Genomic DNA, 18,973 nt, shown 5'->3' on the forward strand with positions numbered 1-18,973 from the left:
TTAAATAAATTGACTAAAGATCTGGTCTACTTTTGAAGGCCACCCAAACAGTTGTTTTAAAAAAAACATAGTGTTTTGACCAAACTAAAAGTATATGGTATTTACAGACAAGTTCATATTTTTCTCATTATAACAATAAGGAATGGTTTATACCAATAAAGTTTAGAACTAAATAACATTGTATGTTCAAGCTAGCACTAGAGTATAAAATCAGTTCTCCTTAAGTTTAGCGGAAAATACAAAAGAAAACTAAAACAAGAGTATTAAACGTCATTTACACTATAATATAGCAATATATAATCTTAGTATAAGTTTATATTAAGTTTTTACATGTTAACCAAGTATTTACTAAGAAATATGGTTTATTTAAACGTTTTCATTTTCTCAAGTTTAATTAAGGGCTTACTATAGGGAAAATTGGAAGCTTTACGTATAACAAAACAAACTTTACGTAACTACTGATGCATGTTGAACATTACAGTTGAAAAGAACTTTTTGTGCTAAAATTCACAAGTTAGACACGGTTTTTAAGGAGTCTTGGAAAAAGGGATTATACCATAAATGATTGACGCGTAAAAATACTATTGTTTGCCTGAAACAAAAGATCTGTTAGACAAAGTTTAGGTTAGACCGCATATAATTCTTACAACAAAGACACTAAACATGATAATAAACAAATATTACGTCTGTTTTGTAAAAACAATAAGTTTTTCACTAAAACCAAGATAAATTAAGTAAACATAATCAATTTAAAAACGATCTATTAAAAAGTAGTTTAAAAAAAAAGTTATTGTTGTAGTATAATTTAGCTTAATTTTTAATTTCGAAACAAAACAATAAAACTAAAATAAAATTGCTACTAAACCAAAAAATAGACTTTTAATTTTTAGATATAAGCTTATATCTAAAATTGTTATTTTATTCTTTACCCATTGAATAAAATTACATTTTTATCTTTAAAAATACATGCGGTGAAATATTATAAACCATTTGCATAAATAAAGTCTTTGCAGTCAAGGCCGTTTACTCAAAACTAGTGATTAATAATTTAAACTAATTCTTTCGATTATTTTCTGTATGAATGTGTAACTTTAAACCTATTAGAAATTAGTTATGTTTAAAAATTTTGAATAACAGTCTATCTTTCAAGCAATCGTAGTCTACAAAACCAGTTAGTAATCACAATTTAGTTTTTAGCTATTAGTATTAAGATATATTAAAACAGTTTGTTCATAGTTCATTTTGTTTTGTAATTAGGATGAAAATTATTTAATCTTTGTTTTCATTATTAGACAAAGTTTTTGATTGGAGTCAACTGTTAAAGTATTTTTATATATAGACTTGCTTTTTAAAAATAAAATTTATAGTACTTTTTTTTTAGAAACTGATAAATTTAATAAGTGTCTACATTCGTTCTTAATGGCTTATAAAAAACATAGTGGTGATAACTTATGGCTATAATACCACAGGAAAGAGCTCAACTAAAAAGGAGCAAATAAATATTAATACTAATGAAACAATTTCAAATTCAGAGTTTTTTATTCAACACAGTGTATCATTCGTTTTTTAGTTCGTGATCATTGCACAACGCATGAAACACTGTGTTGTATAAAAAATCTAAATTTGAAATTGCTTCATTAAAATTATTATTTATAAAAAATATATACTGCACATGTTTAATACTACTTTTAACAGCCTCTCTTTTAAAGATTTATGTTTTAATTCTTAAAACGACTTAACAACAAACAGTTTATAATTTACAGACAAAGTAGATAACTCTTTACATTTTATCTAAACTTATAAAAAAAGTACAAACCTAAGTACTCAATAAAGTTTTATGTTTTTTAAATTGTTTAGCAGTAGTAGAAATGAAAATAATTCAAAAAATAAAAAAGTTTGGTTATAAAAACATAAACATAAATAATTAATTTGTTTTCTCGTTAAAACCGCACTTTAACATACTCGTAGAGTTTGAATAGAAAATAGTAACTAAAATAGTATAAATTCTTAACTCTTTTTGCTTATTTATTAAAATTGTGATACATAAGAAGAAATTTATTAATAAAGTTTGAAAACGATGGTTGTAACTAAAATGATTCTTATTTGAAAATAACTTTGTCTAGCGTTTTACTAAACTGTACCTTAGCTGAAAGTACGGGCAGGCAACATACGGTCCACAGTTCAGGTATTACAAAGGTTTGTAGTAATGAAAAAAATTTTAAAAAAATAGTTAAAAATAACAGGTATGGTATAAATCAATCTTTAGCAAACACTTTTTGTTATTAAAACAATATATTGTCATATTTTGATGGTTAGAAAAAAAAATCTTTTTTTAGTTTACAAAAGTATTTTACAAAAGTTCTTGTTTAATTAAAAAAATTAAATTGGCCCGCAAATGTATTAAAAATCCGGAACTTTATATACAATAAGCTGCTACATATAACCCTCCGACTAGAAAGTGTGTTCATTCTAGCTGGAACGCTTCACTGTCAAGTTCTTAAATACGCAAACATAAAAGCTCATTGATAAAATAAAAGATGTATAATCATATGCAAAAAAAAATCATAAATTTACAAACAAGGACTTTTATAACACATAAACGATTCAGTGATTTAAATTTGTTTGAAACTATAGTTTCGTAGTGGTAATACTATCAGTGCTAGTCAGTTACAATAAGCATAATAAACTGTAATAAACTTTTATTGTAACTGACGAGCACTGGTAGTATAACCTTTGCGAAACTATAGTTTTGCAAATAAACTTTAAATCACTAAATCTTTAATTTGAAGCTCTTTAAAAAAAGATTTTTAGAGCAAAGTTATTTTAGCTTATTTTAAAGTGATTTTGAGTATAATTTTATAACACACAAAATGTTTCTATGCAATCAAAAAGTTTTTCGTTTAAGTTAGTTTTATTTATTAAGTATTCGATTTAATTCGATTATTGCGCTATGGTTTGAAAAAAAACTACAAAACAGTTTTTGAGAACTAAACAAAAACTTTTATAAGTTAAGAAACTTACATTTGAAGTTTTAAAACTTTTACAAACAAAACTTATGCTTACATATTGAAAAGTATATTATACGGTATTATACCGGAAAATAAATAGATAAAATCTACTGTCAATCTAGTAGTTCAAATATGTAACGTCAATCAACTTATTGAATTTTGTTTTAAATTTCCATACAAAAAAAAACCTTATGTCTCTTAGTTTGGTATTTCTAACATATAATTTTACATAATTTTTATGTAGAATATATCAATTAAATAATAAAACTTAACTAGAAACTTATAAGTAAATATCAATAACTACTTTAGTCTGTTACTTACTTACTTTAAAAATAATTCATGTTGTAATTAAGTTGAAAAACTTTAAGAACTTTATAATGAACACAACTTTCACTATTGAACTTTTTATGTATAAGATAAAATGAAACAAGTTCTTTGAGTAAGTATCAAATATCTTCAAAAATGTAAGAAATGATCAATTTTACAGCTATTTAACTTGAGGTCATGTAGTCAAAAGTTAAAAACTCAGGGTGGTTACATGTTTGTAAAAATTTTAAAGAAAATATTGCGCTTAATTTGTTAGTACTTTATATTTAAATAAAAGCAAATTACAAATATTGTACTTTATATTTAGAAAGGTCAAGCAGTCAGTCAAGTTGATTTTCTTTTTGATTTTTTCAAAAAAGAAGTTAGGGTAGGCTTAAACAAACAGGTATTGTGAGTTACATGTTTGTGATTTTCTGAGATTTCTTAAAGTTAAAAATTTCTTATTACCTCATCATATATGCAACTTATGTGTTATCATTAAAAGATTATTTAATTTAGTCAAGTTTTTAACCAATTTAGTTTATATAAAAGTTGTAAAAAATATAGAAACGAACAAAAATATAAGTAAGTCTATTTACAAAGCAAAATTAATCAGCTTGAAATTAAAAAATATATAAACGCTTTATTGTGATATCAAGTAAATTATAAATTTTTAAGACACTTAAATTAGAAGTTAAAAAAAACATGTTGTTATCAGTAAGGGTTATATTACGTTTTTAATTGTTTGTAAAATAATTGTATTTTGTCATCATATGTATAAGTATATAACTTAAGATTTATTTTAGTAAAGTTTAAGTTTTTTATAGAAAATGTTATAAATAACAAGTTTTGTTTGTAAAAGTACAAAAATAAAGAAGTTTAAATTATAAAGCTGTTTTTATCAAGCCTTGAAATAAAAAAATAAAAAAGTGATAAGTCCTTTTTCATAAACTTAAAAGTTATTTTATTGAAAATTCATAGTATTTAACAGCTTCTAACATACATAAAAAAATTTAAGTGCCTATTCATGTAAAAAAAATACAATAAATAATAAAAATAATAGTCTGCTAAGATTAGACTACAATTACAACATAATTCAAAAAAGGTGTATTAGTTTAAGTTAGTAATATAAAAACTGTTGTTATTTTGAGACAATAAGTTGAAATTGAAAATGAAAAATGTTTAGTAATAAAATTGATTTTAGATTTTAGTTTAGAAAAAGCCTTGATAATTACTTTGTTTGGATTTTCCAAAAGCATCTTCATAAATACAAAACTTAAAGCATTTCTTAAAATCGTTGTAAAAAAAAACATTAAAAAAAATTCTAAAACAACATAACTTTTTGTTACTTCTCAGTACAAGTTAGCTATCTTTTGGCAGTAATTCAAAAAGCTAAGTTTATTCTGCTTTGTTTACGGTACGTCAGGTCATCTTTTAAAAACGATAAAATCTAAAATGCGATGGAAAATTAGTTTTTTTCTGATAAATTAGTTCCAAACAAAACTAGTAAATAAACAAAAAATTATTTAAGTTTGATTTCTAAAGATAAAACTTTAGTGTTTATTAAAGTTTACATAAATATAAAGTTCAAATAAAAAGTAGTAAAATTGCGTTCGTGATTTAAAATTCTGGAAAATCTATAAAAATAAAACATAACTAAAAATAAATATCTAATATTAAAGAGTTTCGCAAGTCCAGTCACTAATATACTCGATTATTTGGGAGTGACATGAACTTGATTAATGACAACTAATTTACGGCACTCATTTTATAACTATTTTAGCCAACTAATCCAGCATGGTTGTACCAAACTTAATTATGACGTAATAACAAAAATGTTTCTGAAAACGCGATAGGAGAAGGGAAAGCGACGGCATAAAAAAAAGATGCCGTTAGGAAATTATATATAAGGAAAAAAAAACAGCACTGTATCAGAGTTATTACAGCTTGTTTAATATAACTGTAACTCAAAATTACTTACTATAAAAAAAGCTTATAAAGGCATTTAAACATGCTTTTTATTTTACAAACAAGTTGAAGAAAAATATTTTTCGAATGTAATATAACACATTTAAGATGTGTAATGATTTTTATGTCATTTTGTGTTAAATGTTTTATGTTATTGATTTATGTTATGTACTGACATTTGTATTACTAACCAATTTTTAAAGGATAGTTTATATAACTCGATATTAATAGTTAATTATTTGAAAGCTATTTTTTTTATAACTGTAATAATTTGTAGTTTTTTGTATTAAATTTGACTTAGTTGCTATTTTTTTTTGTTTAAAAATATTGGCCAGTAATTGTCATCACTTTACAATATTTTTTGCAGTCAAAAAGCCACGAAGCTGTTTAAAAGTAACATTACGAACTTTCTCGCGATTACTGCCTATTTATTATCATACTTCAAACAACTGACGATGACACCACAAAAGTCACTCTTTCTACTCGCAGCCACCCTGATACTTGTCATTCTCGTGGCACTCTCGGGCTCTGGTGAAGCGCGACCGTCCTCGTTTAACCGTCACCAAGCTTCCTGGCGCAAATCTTCCATGGCAAAGCACCACCGCTCTTCACGCTACAACTGTTAGTTGATTAGTTTGATGTTTTACAAAATCGAGTTCTTGTTTTATTGGATCGTTTTTGTTATAACGTTTGTTCTAAAAAAAATTTTTATTTTTTATTTACTAACCATTAAATACATTTTTAAGGAGTAAAAGGTTTAAATTTATTTTCTGTTTTGTAAAAATCAAGTAAACTGGAACTTGAGTAACATTAAGAGAATTTCGCTAAATTGTTGTTATTGCTTTACAGAACTCATTTTAGACCGATATTTAATTTAACTTTTAATTTAACTAATAACAAAAATAACTATTCATAGGTTATTTAAAAAATTATTTATAAAATTAAACTTTTTTTACACCAGTTTTTACTGTTTAATTTATTCAAGAAATCTGGACAAAACTTTTATAGTTTAAAAAGATATAATCAAGCAATTAACATAATACCTAATAAAAACAATTATAAAAATTACTGCAACTATTATAAAAACAAAAAAAAACATTAAGATTGTGAAAATAATGCATTATTGAAATAAGTATATTGATAATATGCAAATTTTTATAACAGATTACAGACGCAAAGTGGCTGCGGTTAGATCATCTTACTTAGATACGATAGATAAGTTTTGCCTATTCCTAAACGACCCTGTAAAAAAATACAACTGCGCCAACGAAAGCAACTTGTATTACGAAAGTGAGTTCTTTATAAAAAAAATTAAAACTTGGGCTTCTATCAGGAATTTAAAAACTTTCTTAAATTCTTAGTAGCTGTGATGTGCTCTAAATATATATTTTAGTGAATTTTTTGTTAAACTTATTTAATTTACTTTAGTAATCAATGTTTCATTTTAAAGGTGTTTTTATTAAAAAATTTAAGAATTTTTTAGTAATCTTTTAGAATAATTTACTAGTAGTTTATTAAAAAATAAAACAAGTAATTTAGAAAATTTAATAATAAAGCAATGAGCAAAATTACTAAATAGTTTATAAACGATTAACAGTGATATGTTTGCGATCCCAAAAGACGCTGTGCAAAGGAAGGAACTACTAAACAAGCAAATAAAATGTTTGCCAAAGTTTTTTGGTAAGTTTTTATATTTTAATTCACACAAAAATTAAACAGTTTTTAGTTAAAGTGGTAAAGACTTTTTTTAACAATCTCAGAATAATTATATAGTTTAAACCTTTTAGGTACTTACATTTTCGCTTTTGATGTGTCAATTAAACGCCTTTTATGAAGCCTTCGACTTCGGAAAAAGAACAACAAGAAACGCTTTTACTTAATTTAACTACGACACGAGATTTTTGTCTTTGTATTTTGTTATAAATAAATCATGCCTGTAGAGATAAACAGTACTAAAATTCGTATCTTTTTGTTTATCTTTTGTAAGCATATCTAGTTAATTTTGTTAAAAATAAATTTATGAAAGTTGATTATAAAGAACATTGACAAAACTTCTATTTAGGGAATTTAAATAACTGTTTATAATAATTTAAATAACTTACCAAAAGTAAAAAAAAACTATTTTAAAAAGTTTTTTTTTTTAATTTGTAAAAAGAAGAACAAAAAAAGTTAAGTAAAAAGTAAAAGTACTTAGTAGGAGCTTAGAGTACAACTTTATATTTCTTTGTTTAAAGAAAAGTGTTTGTAGTTTTGAATGTAAAAATATACAAAGTAGCATATAATACTTTTATTTAGATATATGTTGTTTAAATGGTTTAATTTCAAAACATAAGTTGGTTGGTTTTTACCATATATTATCTTTTTTACTTTAAGTTTCAAATAACTTGAATAATTCAGAACTTTTAAAATTTTTATAAGTTTAAGAAGATTAGCCATAAAAACGTACTTTTGATAAGTTCTCACACGAAAAGCCAATTTCTAAATTTTATCTTGAATTGGTCTCTGAACCTAATAAAAACATTACATAAGAAAAAAACATTTATTTTTCTTGTTTTATACTGCATGCCTCAAGATATTCGGAAAAGAATTAAGTCTTTAATATTTATTAATAATATTATTACTAAATTAAAAAATATATATAATTGTCAAGTTCTAATGTTTTTAGCCAAAAACTTAGCATATAAAAACATACTTTTAGTCTACTTTTTAAATGTTTAACAAGTTACAAGTAAGTTAATTATTTATAATATTTTTCGTTACTACTAATTTTCGTTAATATAAAAGTTATATAGGTATGCTAAAAACTATGATAAAAAACATATGATATTTTGTTTTTTATCAGAGATAAGAAGTCGTAATTTTTAGACTCAATAGAGCTACTCATATTTTATATGCCGCGAAACGCTGTTATCTAAATAAATTATTCGTTATTTACGTACAGTTGTTTTTACTTTTTACTAAAAATACTTTTGTGATATAAAACAACAAAAAGAAAAAATAACCAAAAATTATTTGCGCTTCAAAATCAGTTTCATGCAAAAAGAGCACGTTCCGTGACTTCTTGTTTCTATACACTTGCCATTAATCAATTGAAGGCAAACAAGAAGAAATTCCAATAATTTTCAAAAGTTTGTCGTCGGTGAGACCGTGAAAAAGACGAAACAAACCAGCATGAAGTTGCAAAATTTCCCCTTTTGTTAGTCTCGCTTGTGTTTAATAATCTACAAGCGTAGCGCACTTTCATAATTTGATTAGGATGCGAAGTCATTGTTTTTGTAACTCAATCGTCAGTATGTTTAAAAAAAAAAAACTAAATTAGTTTTACATATTTGTTTAAAGCTTTGAAACACAAGTAAATTTTGAGAATATACTTAGTTTTTACAAAAGTTTCTTATGTTATTAAAATTAAAGCTTAAAAATCTATTATTAAGATATAACGTACCTAAAAAATAATAGCTATTTAAAATTTTGAAATGAAATCAAGCTGGTAGTAGTAGCTTATTGCTAGTAAATATAATTTGATTTTTTAAAGGAAATCAACTAACAACACAAATAATAGCTGGTTAGCACTAACTGCAAAATAAATTGTACAATTTATTGTTTTGTTTTCTTTAAATCATAAAATAAGCATAAGTGCATCTTAGTTTATAATTGAAAGAGAAAAATAAATAAAAATTGTTTAAAAAGTTTGTATTTAGAAACTATTGTTATAAATAACTGATACAAATAGCTTGAACTCTAAACTTAAATTACAACTTTTGTAAAACATAAAAAACGTAATAAAAATTCTAATTAATTATTATTGCTGCTCTTAAAGTGTTATCTAAATACAGTTATGTCGTTTAGATTTTAAGAAAAATGTTATTATACAATATTAAATGACCGAATTCAAAGAGCTTCTTATAAACTTTTTTTCTTGAAATTTTATTTTTTAGTTTAGTTTAAGTATTAAAACAATGGTTGTCATATTGTATAAGTGGTAGAAGTTATAACTTTCTGTATAAAGTACTTAGCAACTTTAAAAAAATTCAAAACAAGTTTTAGTAAAATTTAAATAATATTTTCAATTAAGTTAAATAGCGATTTTTTTTAAAACATGAGTGAAAAAGTATAGTATAAAACATATTCAAGTATAATATCTACATATATAAATAATAAATAAAATAAACTTAAAATAAATTGTCCTGAACAAGACGTTAAAATGTATCCTCGGTTTTTGTGCACCAGGTCCTAGGACCAAATATTTTGAGCGTATTTTTTGTCGTTCAATAAACTGTTATTATATAACATAATACAAAAGTATTTTAAAATTAGTTAGAAATTACTTAACAGAATACATATATTAAACATATTTTATAAAACAAAATTCGAGTTAGCTTATTAAAAAATATATAAGTGTATAAATGTTGTACAGTTTACGTAGATTTATACAGATATATTTTTTTATTTTAACTCATTTGATATACTTTACTTTAATTTTAAAAATCATGTATTTTTTTTACTCCAATCTTTGTTTCTAATATATAATGGTCGTTTGGGACACGTTCAAAATACACCCGATCAAAATCCACCCAGTGAAATTTGAGAACCGCTTACCGATCGAGGGTAAGGGTTAGGGGTAACAGTGATAGTGAAAAAAAAAATAAAAAATTAAAAAAAAATACAAAATAAATATGAAATAAATTAATAAATAAAATAAAAAAATCGGGTGGATTTCGAACGCGGTTGGATTTTGATAGTATACTGTTCGTTTATAATTTCTAGTAAATATATTTGCTGCAAAATAAAAATGATCAAAAAGAGGTTCTCATAACAGTTCTAACTTTATATACTTCTAGTTAAAGTTTTATAACAATGTACACTGTAGATTATACAGTATACTAACACTAACCTACTAAGAATTATCTAGTTGAATTCTAATTAAGCTACTTTGAAAGTATATAAGTTTGATTATAATTAAGCATATACTTAGTTGTAAGTTTATATTATAAATTTAAAGAGCCAATAACATACTAGATTAGTTAAACAAAAAAAAGTGTTTAAAAAATTATTAATATATTTTATTGTGTTTTCAAAGAGTAATTTAGCTTAAACTGTCTACAAAATTTAAGTTTTTTTCGTCCGCGTTGTTAATTAAATTAAAATATAACCAAATTTAATTTGTTAAAAGTTATACACATTTATATTGCTGACAGTGATAAAAAATCTTAACTGTTAATGTTATACTAGGTTTAAGGATAAAGTGAAATTAGACGTTTTTTTGGTTATTTTTTTTGAGAAAGATTTAACAAACACTTCAATAAACCCTCTAACTAAACTAATTGTTAAAATATATTTTTATACAACAAAAAAAATAAAAAGCTTTTACGTAAAAGAACTTTTTAATGTTTTTTTCTTAAATAGTTCTTTTTTTTTAACATATAAATTATTTTTTATAAAAAAACCATTTAAATTTCTCTTCGTCAATTTCCGTTGTAAACAAACTTTTTTGTTTGATTTAAAGCTCTGAATACTCTAGACTAGAATCTTAACTATTGGGTCACGAATTTCTTAAGATTAATTCTCAATAAAATATTCTGTATATGTGAAAAGGCTTTCTGCCAACTTCAGTATCAATCAATATATTTTTGATAAGTTGTAACATTAAACTTAAGTAAACAGTGTTTTGAAATAATTTGACTTACTTCAATCTTAACTTTAAAAAGGTTTAAAATCAGTTTCTAGCTAAAAAATCATATAAGATTGAACATCGTATTTTAAGAATATAGTCATGTTAACAATCAGCACGAGCTGTGTTGCTTAATCTTTATAGGAGGAAGCAACACAGTAATGTTTTACTTAAACAGCTCTTTGTTTGTATGTTTCTTCTTTCCAAAAAGTTCTAGGGGACTCTTCTGTATACTTTTCCGGATCCTGAAACAAGTTTTATAAAACGATGTGTTCGAGGATAAAACGACATGTTTCTTTTAAGCTTACAACACATCACTGCAGGAGGGTTGCCTGAATTCCCGATATAAAAAACTTTTGATAAAAGCTTTATTGTTTTAACTTGAAATTTTATGCTCTGGTGTTTTTTATGATACGATCATTGCCATAACGCCAACTATATGCTACCTACACTAGAACCTGCACTGTATAGGAAGGATTTCAAACACAAAAGTTATAAGTATAACTTTGTTTAATAGAAAATTATGACCATATAATTATTAAATGAATAAGTCAGAAACTAAATGGGTTTAAGAATGTGAATAATTTAGAAATGTTGTTTAAACAACTTGTTAATAATAACAATTTAAAAATTTTATGACAAATACTGCAACTAATAGAATTTTTTACTTTTACGCTAAAGAGTCCAGCTAAAGAACCTATTTTTATTTTTAATAGGATTCTACTCAAAATTAAGATAGTTATGAAAATTGTTAGTTTGACTAACAATATTTGTTAAATTTTGAAGAGCATTAGGCAAAAAATAACCTTGAAAAGAATGAACTTTTATAATAGTTGTAAACGCTGAACCAAAGCAGTGTTTTCAAAACGCGCCTTTGTATGTAAAAACCTGGTATAAAAATAATTAATATGTATAAATAATTAATAACTACTATTAGCACTTAATTGTCATGTATCAGTTTAAATAAGTTTATATTATAAATCTTCTTGAATTTTTAGCTAGAAACTGATCATAAACCTTTTTAAGTTAAGATTGAAGTAAGTCAAATTATTTCAAAACACTGTTTACCAAAGTTTAGTTTTGCAATTTATCAAAAAAATATTGATTGTCATGGGAGTTGGCAGAAAGTCACATATACAGAATATTAACTTAAGAATTAATACAATTTTTTTAAAAGGTACAAGTTTACTTAAACTACCTCTTAACTTAAACCTTTGGTAATTACCTAGGATGATGTTCCACCAATATCAAACTGAAAATATATTTATTTGTTATTTTTTAACCATAACTACAGGCTAAAAATCAATGTTTTAAGCATAATATGTTTAATCTTAAAATATACTTTGTTTTAAACAAGCTATATAATTACATACTAAGAATTAAATTTCTTAATGACAAACTACAATATTTGATCAACTCTATTTTACAATATCATAATCAAGATAAATTATTGTATTTTTATAATTGCGTTATATTGTAAAATAAAAGAGATTTAATATTTAATTTTGATTAGTTTATAATGAACAAGTTTTATTTTATTTATATATTTATAAAATATAAATTTTTAGCCTAAAAATATGGTTAAAAAAGACATCAAATATAACATGTTTTCAGTTTGATATTGGTGCAACATCATCCTAGGCAATTACCAAACCTTTTTTATTATATAAACAAAATAATCCAATATGTTTAGAAGGTTGGTTATGGTTTAGTTAAATTTATTAAAAAATAATTATCTTGAAAATATTTTAGTTTTATACTAAATTAATTTCTGATTTTGGTGCTTAAAAATAAATGTATAACAGAAAAAAAAAATTACAACTAAAGTTTTTGATAATTTTTGAGTTTAGGGGCGCATATTTTACTTATTAAATATATTATATTTAGATGTACTTTTTGACTTAAAATTAAATTTTTGGTAATTACCTAGGATTGTGACGCACCAATATTAATCTGAAATTATATTGTATTCAAAGTCTTTTTTGATAATTATTATTTTCTGCTTAAAATCAATGTTTTCAGCCTGTTATTTTTAATCTAAAAAGTTACTTTGTTATAAACAATGTATATTAATATATAGTACAAATTAAGCAGGATTGCCACTTTATCTGGAAACCTGGAAAAATCTTGTAAAACCTGGAATTTTACAATTCAGACAAAAAAAAACCTGGAAATAACTGGAATTTGAGAAGTTTTGAAAAAAACTTTGAAAAACCTGGAATTTTGAACAAAAATCACTAAAAAACCTAGAATTTTAACAATTTTCACATTTTCAGTAGTAAAATTCTGATTTGAATTAAAAAATCTATATAAAAAGAAATTTTTGTCATCATCAAAAATTTTTTCTAGTAAAAAACATATTTTTAGTAGCTTTATAGTATCTTTTCAATATTTTTATATTATTTAACACAATTTCTTACCTTTGACTAAAAATAGATCCAAAATATGTATCTTTAAAAACGTTTCTATAGTTAGCTGAATATTTGCATCCATAAATTCATATTTATATCTTAAGGCACCAAACCTTAAATTGAGGTTGTATAGTTTTAATACTTTATATATGTGTTCTTGTAAGTTGTCTAAACCTTAACTTGAAATTAAAATAAAAAAAGAAGCATGTCTGACGTCATAATCAACACTTGAAGACAAAAAATCCGTAAATCCGTCTAGTCACATATATCCTAGGGTTTGTAAAGTATTTTTTGATTCAATTTGACATTTTTACAGAATGTAAATAAAAAGTTATTTCGGTTAGTTTTGCTATAAACCAATGTATCTTAAAAAAGATGAAAAAGTTCATCAGCAAAATTTGAACAATTAATTCTATTTTATAACTGTCATTAACCAATAACGATTGCTGAAGTAGTATTCCTTTTGATTTTAATATATGTTTTTTGATTCAGAGTTGCCACACACTCAAAATACTCTGGATAACTCAGGATATTTAGAAGTTTTTTAAAATCTTAGGATGACTCAGGACAGCTTAGGATAACTCAAGATGTTTTGAGTTTTGTTTTTTAACTCAGGCTCACACAGGATAGTTTTGTTTTTTTATCTGAATAACTCAGGGTAGTTTTAATTTTTTAATAATCTCATGAAAGTTTATTTTTAGATTTAGTCTAAAGTTTGTTATTTTCTTAACAATTTTGTTGAAGAACTTGTTTTTTATATTGAAAAATGTGTTTTTTTTAAATTTGAATAAATTTAGGATGACTCAGCACAGTTTAAGGTCACTCAGGACAAATTTAATCAATCAAAACAGTTTTTTTTGACTCTAAGAGTGGCAACCCTGTTGATTTTAAAGTTTATATTTGTTTATTTAAGCTGTTGTAAATGTTGATTCATAACATTTATTAAAAAAAAATAATTACATTTATTAAAAATTTTCTTTTTAAAAGCATCTAATGTTTAATAACTGTTAAAAAACAAACAGAAACTCTAAAACTAACTTAAAGTTGTAAATAATATTAAGTCTATGTTGTATTGGTGCTAAGGCTAAAAAAATATTATGAATAGAGCTTGATATAAAAATTAATTAACTTACAATGGAATAATAAAATTTATTTTAATAAATTTTATCAACTAAAACTAAGTTTGTATTTGAAATCAGGGTGGCCTCTAAACCTGGAATCCTAAAAAACCTGGAATTTCACAATTTAGGCTAAAAACCTGGAAAAACTTGGAATTTTAAATAATTTTACATGTAAAGTAGTAAAATTTTGATGTCACACAAAAAATCTATCATATATATAAAGTTAATTTGTCATCATTCAATTGTTTTTTGATTAAAAAACATATTTAAAGTAGCTGTACAGTACCTTTTCAATGATTTTATACTATTTAAGACAGTTTTTTATCTTAAACTTAACTTAATTATAAAAATAGACCTAAAAATGTGTACTTTCAAAAACCTAGAAGAAATTCAGAACACCTGGAAGAAGTTTCTAAAAAACTAGTGGCCACCCTGTAAATTTAATTTTCTAGTAAAAAAGTACAATAAAATTTGTACTTAAAAACCTCAATAAAATACAACCTAAAAAAATTATTGAGAACTTGCTTAAGTTGTAAAACACTAATAAACAGTAAAACTTTAACTACTAGTTTACAGCCTATTTTATTTATTAAAATTTATAAATCCATGCTGAACAGCACCTTCTAGCAGAAAGCTTATATCAGTTAATTGGAAAAAAATCACATAGATGTATATTTTTTTTAAACACATTTAAAAAAATACCAGTGGGGTTTCTGTAGATAATCAGTTTAATTTTCCATTATTTAAAAGAAACTAGTTTTTGTAATTTTGGAAATTTAAGAATAAAAATAAGTATTAACATTTAAAGAAAAAAATTACTCATCAATTTTTAACATGCTCTTATTTTTTACTTGTGTAAAAAAATGATTACACCCTAAATATTAAAAAAATTGAAAATAACTTATCTACTTAATTAAGTGTTGTAAAATACATAATTCTTATACAAAATAAAAATAGTTTTTGTTTTTCAGTGTCTTTATAATGTTATTTTATAATTGATTTTTTTTCAAATATATACAAAACGTTGTATAATAATTTTTACTTGTTTTTTTGTAAACTATTGGTACATGATTTATTATATCTTAATTTACAAGTATTTAAACAATTTTCAAGATCAAAGTGTATACAAAATATATTTTTCTTTAAGTGTTTGCTAGTTGAAGCATTGTATTGATTTTATGAGTAGCTTTTTAGATATGATATTGTTATTTTTAATAAGTTGTTTACTTACTTTTTATTTATTTATCACAGTTTGCTAAATCATGAAAATTAACAAAAGTCTGAAGTTTTAATTTCTTAAAAAAAATCTGTTATATTAGTGCAGATTCTAGCTTATTTTGTTATGTTTTTTTTTTGTTATTGTTAATTGAAAACTTAAGGCTGTGAAAATTAAAGAATTTCTCCATCTCAATATAGACTTTTTTGTTGACAGTACTGGTTAAAAACCAGTATTTTACTTTTGGCTTAGTTACGGCAGATATAGTTATGAGAGTTACTGTTGAAGACCTTTATAAACTCACATTTTATTAAAACAAAAAACAATTCATTAGATGTCACACCAAAAAATAAAAGGTTTACAACTCAAGTGATTTAAAAAAGGTTTTTTAGGGATTAATTTAAGATTAAGATGTAAATTTGTAAAAGACTTCTTGATTATGGGTCAAAAATTTGAAAAAATATTAAAAAAATTATTTCAAGATAATTTACTATACATTAAAAGAAAAATTACCTAAAAATTTGAGATTTTAAGCTCAAAAAAACTAATTATTAAAGAAAATTGAATATGAAAAAATTGCAGTCCAAAGTTTTCATTGGAAACATTTTTACAAAATTGTCAATATAGTGTTGGACTCCCTATGTCCTAAAAAGAATAGTTAACACATTATACTAGGCTATTTACAGGGTTGCCACTTTACCTGGAATCCCGGAATAACCTAAAATTTGACAATTTAGGCAAAAAACACCTGGAAAAACCTGGAATTTTTAAGAACTTTAACATGTTCAGTGGTAAAGTTTCGGTTTGACTCAAAAAATTTATCATATAGATAAAAACTTTAAGTCATAATTAAAATTTTTTTATCAAAAAACACATTTTAATTAGCTTTACAATATCTTTTCAATCTTTTTATACTATTTAGCACAGTTTCTTACCTTAAATTTAATTTGAAACTAATATACCCAAAAATTGTACTTTTAAAAACCTGGAAGAAATTTGAAAAACCTGGGAAAAATTTTGAAAAAACAAGTGGCAACCCTGTAAATAAAAAACTTGAGCTATGGTACTGTTCAATTTTTTTTACCAACTTAGATATGTCACTAAAGTAATAACAGGGTTCCCACACACATAGAATAGAAAGTGTACTCAGGATAATTAAAGCAGAGTTGCCACATGGTCAGGAAAAGTCAGGAAATCAGGAAAAGTCAGGAAAAACTAAAAAAAATGACCAAAGTCAGGAAAAGTCGGGAAAAAATGGGGTTTTTGAAAAAAAAATCAGGAAAAGTCAGGAAATTTGACAAAATTTAAAAAAATGGTCAGATTATGTCAGATTAATTTAGAAAATTCCTTATTTTCCAAAGCCTTCAAATAGTAAAAAATTAATTAAAAATCCTTTTAAGTCAGACTAAAATTGCAAAATTATCCTAGAAATTTACAAAATTATTTAATTTCCAATGCCTTAATCTGGTATAAATTAATAAGATATTCTTTGTAAAATTGCAACATTTTTCTATTAACATATTGAACAACTACCCTACTTGAAAAAGCAATTTTTTTATGCCCTTTATTATTGATTACCTGTGGCAAGAACACTTCCATAGTGAAACTGATATATACGCCAAAGGTTTTCTGCATTTCTTTAGTTATGTGATTTTTTATGCAGCCTTTTTTGACATTGTACCAGAGTACCCAGCCTGTTGTTGCCTCTATGCATGAAAACATTTCGTGCTTGGTAATCAAATTGCTGTGCATCATTATGAAAGACATGATAGTTACGAACATCAGCTTAACCAGTTATTTAAGGTTGAATTAAATTATCAAGCTTCCCTAAAACCTGCCCTTGATCTTGGTTGTGCTGCAACCAATTTGCTTGCAAATTTGAGGAAAAAAGACCTAGTTGAGGAACAAAAGGTCTTAAATAAATAAAAAAGATTATTTGTTATATAAGCGGTTGAAAATCTCCAGAGCAGAATGGCTATTGGAAGTACATTTATAAAAAATATGTCATGCCTAAATCCGCATAGCCTTGAGAAATAGGAGTCACAATTGTTGTTAGGCGTTTTGCCAACATTGTGCTCTCCTTAACATAGTAAAAAATGTGCTTCAACTCTGAAGGTGATACTAGTATTGAACAATTTAGAACTTTGGTAAATTGTCCAATGAATGCATTAAAGTCCAAGAGCTTCAAGCAAAAGGAAGATTGTTTGGACCAGTTCTATTTTGAAACATTAAAATTTCCTGCCAAATCTTCTCTCGGAAAGTTGTTGCAACCATTATTTGTGTTGCACATTGACCAGGCTGAGGTCGAGCTAGATTAAGTATTAAGAAAGCTCTGCTTGAAAACAGTATGAAATGAGAAACTATTACATCCAGAAGAATTAAATATTATATGTATGCATACAAACTAGAACTTTATCAAGTTAGAAAATACAAGTATTTTGCTGATAGAACTGTTTATTGCAAATACATCAATCATACACAGATGGTTCAAGTGATGTAATGGAAGTTAGATGATTGAGTTTATCAAAAAAACTGTTGTTTTATCCTGTATAAAAACAAGATTGAAAGCTTTATATACTTTCAAGTGTTTGATTATGTACTTTAGAATAAGTTTAAATTAAGAGTTTAGATTTAGAAAAGTCAGGAAAATTTTAGTTAAAAGTCAGGAAAAGTCAGGAAATTTTTCTCAGCTTGATCTGTGGCAACCATGTTAATGAAAGTTTGAAGTTTTTGAAAATCTCAGGATGACTCAGACCAGTTAATTTGTTTATAAAAAACTCAAGATAGTTTTAAGATTTTTTGAAAATCTCAGTCTAGTTTTTTCTAGATCTTCTTGAAAGAGATTTATTTGTTCCAGATTTAATATTTTGATATTACAATTCAAATTTTCTTCAAAAACTTGATTTTATTGATTTTTAAAAACTTGGTTAATTTTTAAAAGATTATTTAAAAGGATAAATAAAAGATTCAACGATTCTAAGTTTATTCTAAAACTACAGTTTTGCAGTGGTATTGCTACCAGTGCTCATTAATCAAAATAAACTTGCAAAATCAGTAAATATGGCTATATATTGAAAACTAGAAAACTAATAGTTGTCTTGATTGTTTTTAAGTAAATAAGTTCAAGTTCTATATAATTTGTAATGTCTGTTGTACTTATTTTTATATTTTACCAAAAATTTATTTTTGTAATTTTAGTTAAAGTTTTTATACTAAGTTTGTAATTTTTATGTAATCTACTTATCTCTTTTACTTATATTAATAACTAAAAGCAA

At 24.4% G+C, this 18,973-nt stretch overlaps 1 protein-coding gene across 1 annotated transcript; it reads left to right on the forward strand.

The window, feature by feature from the left end:
- Window positions 1-5,653: 5,653 nt before the first annotated feature.
- LOC145838532 (uncharacterized) lies at window positions 5,654-7,244 on the forward strand. Its single transcript, XM_082946143.1, has 4 exons — window positions 5,654-5,903; window positions 6,447-6,572; window positions 6,880-6,962; window positions 7,070-7,244. The coding sequence occupies exons 1-3, from the start codon at window positions 5,738-5,740 to the stop codon at window positions 6,927-6,929; spliced, it is 342 nt and encodes a 113-aa protein (XP_082802269.1). The 5' UTR covers window positions 5,654-5,737; the 3' UTR covers window positions 6,930-6,962; window positions 7,070-7,244.
- Window positions 7,245-18,973: the final 11,729 nt, after the last annotated feature.

Source organism: Thalia democratica, chromosome 6 (genome assembly GCF_965202585.1).
Source record: "Thalia democratica chromosome 6, ktThaDemo2.hap1.1, whole genome shotgun sequence".
In the NCBI taxonomy this organism is placed as follows: Eukaryota; Metazoa; Chordata; class Thaliacea; order Salpida; family Salpidae; genus Thalia; species Thalia democratica.